Source organism: Monodelphis domestica, chromosome 6 (assembly GCF_027887165.1).
Source record: "Monodelphis domestica isolate mMonDom1 chromosome 6, mMonDom1.pri, whole genome shotgun sequence".
NCBI lineage: Eukaryota > Metazoa > Chordata > Mammalia > Didelphimorphia > Didelphidae > Monodelphis > Monodelphis domestica.
Genome location: NC_077232.1, coordinates 289,509,239 through 289,515,238, shown reverse-complemented (window position 1 = coordinate 289,515,238; position 6,000 = coordinate 289,509,239). Strand labels below are relative to the sequence as shown.

General features: G+C 42.2%; 1 protein-coding gene across 2 annotated transcripts in view; it reads left to right on the top strand.

Moving 5' to 3' along the window:
• The first annotated feature begins 5,077 nt into the window (after positions 1 to 5,077).
• Positions 5,078 to 6,000, top strand: part of MTHFD2L (methylenetetrahydrofolate dehydrogenase (NADP+ dependent) 2 like) — a 121,856-nt gene continuing 120,933 nt past the window's right edge. Inside the window, exon 1 of one of the 2 annotated variants that reach the window (XM_007495670.3) lies at positions 5,078 to 5,558. In XM_007495670.3, coding sequence (XP_007495732.2) covers positions 5,446 to 5,558 — 113 coding nt within the window. In that variant the 5' untranslated portion in view covers positions 5,078 to 5,445. The remainder of the gene's footprint in view (positions 5,559 to 6,000) is intronic. The other variant, XR_008913042.1, reaches the window with a different exon arrangement.

Below are 6,000 nucleotides of genomic sequence, written 5' to 3'. Positions count from 1 at the left end.
ATCATTTTCTTTTCCTCCCCACCTCCTCCCGCCACCTTTCCCTCTCCCATAGCCGATGCACGATTCCACTGGTTATCACATGTGTTCCTGTTTCTAACCCATTTCCATGTTGTTGGTATTTGCATTAGAGTGTTCATTTAGCGTCTCTCCTCAGTCCTATCACCTCCACCCCTGTAGTCAGGCAGTTGCTTTTCCTTGGTGTTTTTACTCCCACAGTTTATCCTCTGCTTGTGGATAGTATCTTTTAGATCCCTGCAGATTGTTCAGGGACATTGCATTGACACTAATGGAGAAGTCAATTACCTTCTATTGTACCACAGTGTATCAGTCTCTGTGTATAATGATTTCCTGGTTCTGCTCCTTTCGCTCTGCATCACTTCTTGGAGGTTGTTCCAGTCTCCATGGAATTCCTCTACTTTATTATTCCTTTGAGCACAATAGTATTCCATCACCAACATATACCACAATTTGTTCATCCATTCCCCAATTGAAGGGCATCCCCTCATTTTCCAATTTTTGGCCACCACAAAGAGTGCAGCTATGAATATTCTTGTACAAGTCTTTTTCCTTATTATCTCTTTGGGGTACAAATCCAGCAGTGCTATAGCTTGATCAAAGGGCAGACAGTTCCTTATCACCCTTTGAGCATAGTTCCAAATTGCCCTCCAGAATGGTTGGATCAATTCACAACTCCACCAGCAATGAATTAGTGTCCCTACTTTGCCACATCCCCTCCAGCATTCATTACTTTCCATAGCTGTCATGTGAGCCAATCTGCTAGGTGTGAGGTGATACCTCAGAGTTGTTTTGATTTGCATCTCTCTGATTATAAGAGATGTAGAGCACTTTTTAGACCATTGATTCTTAAGTTGCCTCTCCTGAAACAATTTTTCTCAATCTTCTCTTTTGTGAATGAGGTGCTTCATATTTTCCTCAATTTTTTTTTATTCTTTTGATTTTGTTTTATAGTTTCCTATTGCCTTGTGAAGTCGCTTGCTTCTAATTGTTGTATTCTGATTTTTAAAGACTGGATTTCATCCCTGACTTTTTGGTCATCCTTCTCCTTCTGGTCTGATTTTCTTTGGAGGTCCTCTTTCATCTCCTTTGCCTCATTTTCAAGATGATTAATTTTGGCTTTCAAGACACTGTTTTCTGTTTCCAGATGACTAATCTTGCTTTTTAAATTTTTTTCCCAGTTGTCTTCAGCTTCTCTTAATTGTGTTTTAAATTATATTTTGAGTTCTTCCAAAGCCTGTATCCAATTCATTGGGATTTCTGTTTTTTTGCTTGGTGTTTCCTCATCCTTCTCTGTCCCCTTTGCTCTTTGTTCATTGCCTGTATAGAAGCTGTTGATTGTAATTTCTTTTTTCTTTTTCTGTTGTTTGCTCATATTTAGCACTTCTTTACTCCCTGCAGTTGCCTGCACTCTTTCTCCTCTCATTTTTTTTTTGGATCTATTGTTTTGGGCTTTTCTGTCAGTATTCCCCCTTGGAGCTTAGTCAGCAAATCTGTCAGTGCAGTCAGTGGGGAGGGGTGTTGGAGCTTGAGCTTCCCTGCCCTCTGAAGACTTTGATGGGATTAAGTCCAGCTGGATCAAGCTGGATGTGCCCTGAGGCCAAAATCTCGGGAAGGGGGGCAATATGGAGTGTCCCTGCTGCTGCAATGAGGTTGCCCACTTTTCACTCTGAGCTTCTTCTCCAACTGCTTTCCTGCTGCCTGTGTTTGGTGCTCTGAGTCTGGCACACCTTTGTCCACAAGGTACTCTCTCCAGAGCAGCACCCTTGCCCACCCAGAGGTTCCAATTGCTGTTGGAGTCTTAGAGCTCTAGGTGGGGGAGGAGCCTGGGACCTTCCTTCTTCCTTCCCCTTAAACCCAGGTGTTCTTGAATTCAGGGTTTTGGGGAGAGTGTATCTTTTAAGTTGAATCCAGAAGGAGGGTTCCCTGGCTCTGTCTTGTTGTTAGGTTTGATTTTTAGTTCCCCAGGAGCATGTATTTTGTAATTGGTAAGGAAGTTTTCAGAGGTTTGAACTTTTGCTGCCTCTATCTTGACTTCTTCTCCTGGGCATAGCTTTTTAAAAAAAAATCATTAAGAATATATTAAGGACCTACTACTTGCCAGCCACTGTACTAAGCAAAAAAAGTCAAAAGGCATATATAATGATTTTTTAAGTATTTTCCTTACAGTAGGATGGTGGCCCTGAAGCAAAGATGATCTAGGTTAACATCCTACTGACACATTCTAAAAATGAGTCCTATGATATTAACATACCATATTTTTTTCATATAATTGTACATAATTATAACTTCTAAAAGCATGAACCCACTTCAGGGGATTTGCCCTAATTAAGACCTAGTTGTATAATTTGCTGAGAAGGTACCAACCAGCATTGATAGAGGTTCACTTCAGAGTTCACTTCAGAGTTCCCTCATATAAATTAAATTTCAAGCTTAGACCTTCTACCCACTACCTTCTAGTAAACTTCCAAGACATAGAGTTTATAATTCCTAGTTTACAAATAAGGAATCAAATGTAGAAAGAAGTTTTATTTAGTAAATGGGAGGAACTAGCTCTTGAACTCAAGTGTTCTGACTCCTAGTCCAATAGATTAAAAATATTTTTATATGGGGCATGAGTTTTTAACCCTCTATGTGTGTGTCATTGAATCTTTTTAGGAATAATGTTTTTGCTTTTTATTTAATTTATTTTAAAAAAATACCTTACCTTGCATCTTAGAATCAGTACTAAGAATTAGCTCCAAGTGGTAATATCTAGGCAATTAGGGTTAAGTGATTTGACCAGGGTCCCTAGTTAGGAAGAATCTAAGGTCATATTTGAACCAAGGATTTCCCATCATGAGGCCTGGCCCTCTTACTCATTGAGTTACCTAGTTACCCAAGGAATAATGTTTCTAAATTAATAAAATATATGAGATTACAAAGCAAATAATTTAACTATAAACTAAAATACAGTTATCAAAATATTAAAACAAAAAACAAATGAAAGGTCAGGTTTAGAATTCCTGATAAAGGAGATTTGAACCTAAAAAAATATACAAAACTACCAAAGTTGTTATAATAATGAATCTTTAATCAAAGTAGACTGATTAATCTGGGAAGATGCACAGAACTGTAGCCGTGGGATTTCCACTGAACTACAGAAAGAAGTTGTGCTTGACTAGAATTTAGAGGAAAGGGGGCAGGACTAGAAAACAGCCTGGGTATTTGAGTTCACAAAAGCTTGGGAAAGAATCAGTAGCCTGAGTTTAAGGTGTCTGGGAGCAGTCTAAATTCAATAATCTGAGCTCATGGTGTTTGGACAGATACGTTTGATTTGTTTGTCTTTTCCCAATTGATAGATAATTCAGTCTTTGTCTTTTATTTTAACAGTAGGGCAAGTCTAAAAAGGACTCAATCTAGAAATTCCTGGAAGACAATGTTGTCGGGTAAAATAATTCAGTCAGTGGTCATAAATTTCTAGATCTCTCCTATAATTTCCCCTTTGATGCAAAGGATTTTCTTTTACTCTACTGTCAACCTGAATTAAAGAGAATTACTAAAGCAGCAATAATATATGGAACTTTGACTGAGGAAAGGAGATTGCAATTTGAGTTTTACCACATATGAAGTCATATCCTGGAGAATAGTTTACTTAACATGTTTTGCAAAGTAACTGACAGTACAAAGAGGGGCTCTGGAGGCTTGGGGAGGCTCTGGTCAGAAAAATCAAATACCTAGTTTCTAGTTTCTTTTTCCTTCCTTCTTTCCTTCCTTCCTTCCTTCCTTCCTTCCTTCCTTCCTTCCTTCCTTCCTTCCTTCCTTCCTTCCTTCCTTCCTTCCTTCCTTCCTTCCTTCCTTCCTTCCTTCCTTCCTTCCTTCCTTCCTTCCTTCCTTCCTTCCTTTTCCTCCTCCTCCTCCTCCCCCCTCCTCCTCCTTCTGCTGCTGCCTCTGCTAACACTGCCTACAGTGTTTTATAATTTATTAGAAAAAGAAAAATAGTGCAAAATAAGAGAATGGGTTAGCATCTAAATCAGATTGGGAAAGTGCAAAGGATACTGTCAAAATGATTTCCATTTAGTCCAGATCTGACCACTCAATAAACTCCAATGGCTTCCTGTTGACTTCAGATTTAAATACAAATTATCTGTTTAGCTTTTAAAGCCCTTCACAGTCTTTACCTAATCTCTTTCCAACTCCACTGTACATTGTTTCTTCACCTACACTTTATAATCTAAGGAAACTGGCCTTCTCTCTGATCTTTACATATGATGCTCAGCCCCTCCCCCCCATCTTCATCTTTTCTGGCACGTGTAGCAGGAGCTTATCAAATACTTGTTCATCGTTGCTCATTAGTTTTACTTGCAGACAAAAACTCCTCTGTGCTTAGACACTGAGGCTTCACCCTACCCTTTCCTAAGGATTCTTTATGTATTTCTGTTGTAGCACCACTAGTTCTGATCAGTTCCTATCATAGGGCTCTCTGCAAGCCATAAATATTCAATATATTTTTTGTCAATATGTTTAGGCAGTTCATAAATGAAGCAGCCAGGTTTAGCTGCTCATTTGTGGTGGTTGAAGTTAAGGCTTTTAGAGAAATCTTACATAGAGAAAGGTTTGAACTGGATGTTGTTAGCTCTACAGACTTGGGAAATTCCAAAAAACACTTCATGTTTTTACAACCACAGGCCCCAACTTCTCTGTGCCTTGTATTTTAATTGGAAAACAGATCAGGGGTACGGTCTCTAATTTAGAACCCTGGAAAAGAACAAAGGCTATCTATAATCAGGGGCTGAGAGAGGTGAAAAGACTTGCCACAGGAAGTTAGATCAACCAGATTGTATTCAATCAATTTTAATTGATTAAGAAGCATTTATTAAGCTGCTACATTGTGCCAAATATTGGAGATACAAAGACCATCAGGGAAGTTACCATGTTACATATGCAAGGGAAAGAAAGGAAAAGGGAGGATGTCACCAGACCTTGGTAAAAGAGCCAGGATAGAGGGAAAACCGTGTCACAAAATCTAGCGGTGGCCAACCGTGTCCAATGCCACAAAGAGAACAAAAAAGGAAACTAAGAAAAGATTTGCAGATCAGATCGCTGGGAACTTTGGAAAGAGCATCACGGGTTCAAAGAGGACTGAAGCCAGATGCAAAGCGGGTAAAGGGAGGGAATCGAGAGCCACCGCCTCTATCCTTATTCTCAACACTGAACACAAAAAGCAGCGGGTCGGCCAGGCCTATAATTCCTGGTAGAAGCAAGCCCTCCTTTCTTGACCACCTCCCCCACCCCTCGCACTGAACGGGTAGCCCCCTCCTCCTCTGACTCGCGTCATTCCGAGGCTGGTAGAGGACCAGTGCTCGGCCACTGAGCGGGGCGGGGCTCGGCCTCGCCCAGGCCGAAGAGGAAGAGTAGGAGGCGGAGCTTGGGTGGCCCAAGGCCAAGGCTATGGCGGCGCCGGGCGCTGCGGGTGGCCGGGCTCTGTTCCGGGGCCTCCTCCTCTCTGTCCAGCGAGGAGGAGCCGACTCCGTGTCCCGGAGCCTCCGAAGTAGCGCTGTCAGGTAAGAGGAGCCCGACGCCCTGAATTACCCGGTAGCCCCCGTTAGGATATTCCTGAATTGGGAAGAGGAGTGGAAGGAAGGTGAGGTCCGACCTGGAAGCCAGGCCCGTAGGCGGCATGACTGCGAACAGTACCCAGACCGTGGCCGCGACTGCAGGCAGGTAGTGGCGCCCCGCACGGGAGTAGATAGACTATTCTGACCGCAAAGATTGTAACAATTTATGTTGTGGTCAGTGTCCGGGGCACCGCGCGTGGGTCTGCTTGGCCGCTTCCGCCTGCCAACTACGACCACGGCCACGCTCACGCTGGAAGGAGAGAGGAGGATGTCGTGCTTTGTGATAGGAGGCTAGCTGAGTCTGGTTCTGCCCTTCCCCAAGTCCAGTCCACCCAAAGTTCCTTTGTAGAAATGTATTCCGCTGAAATCCAGACATTCAAACCCACGC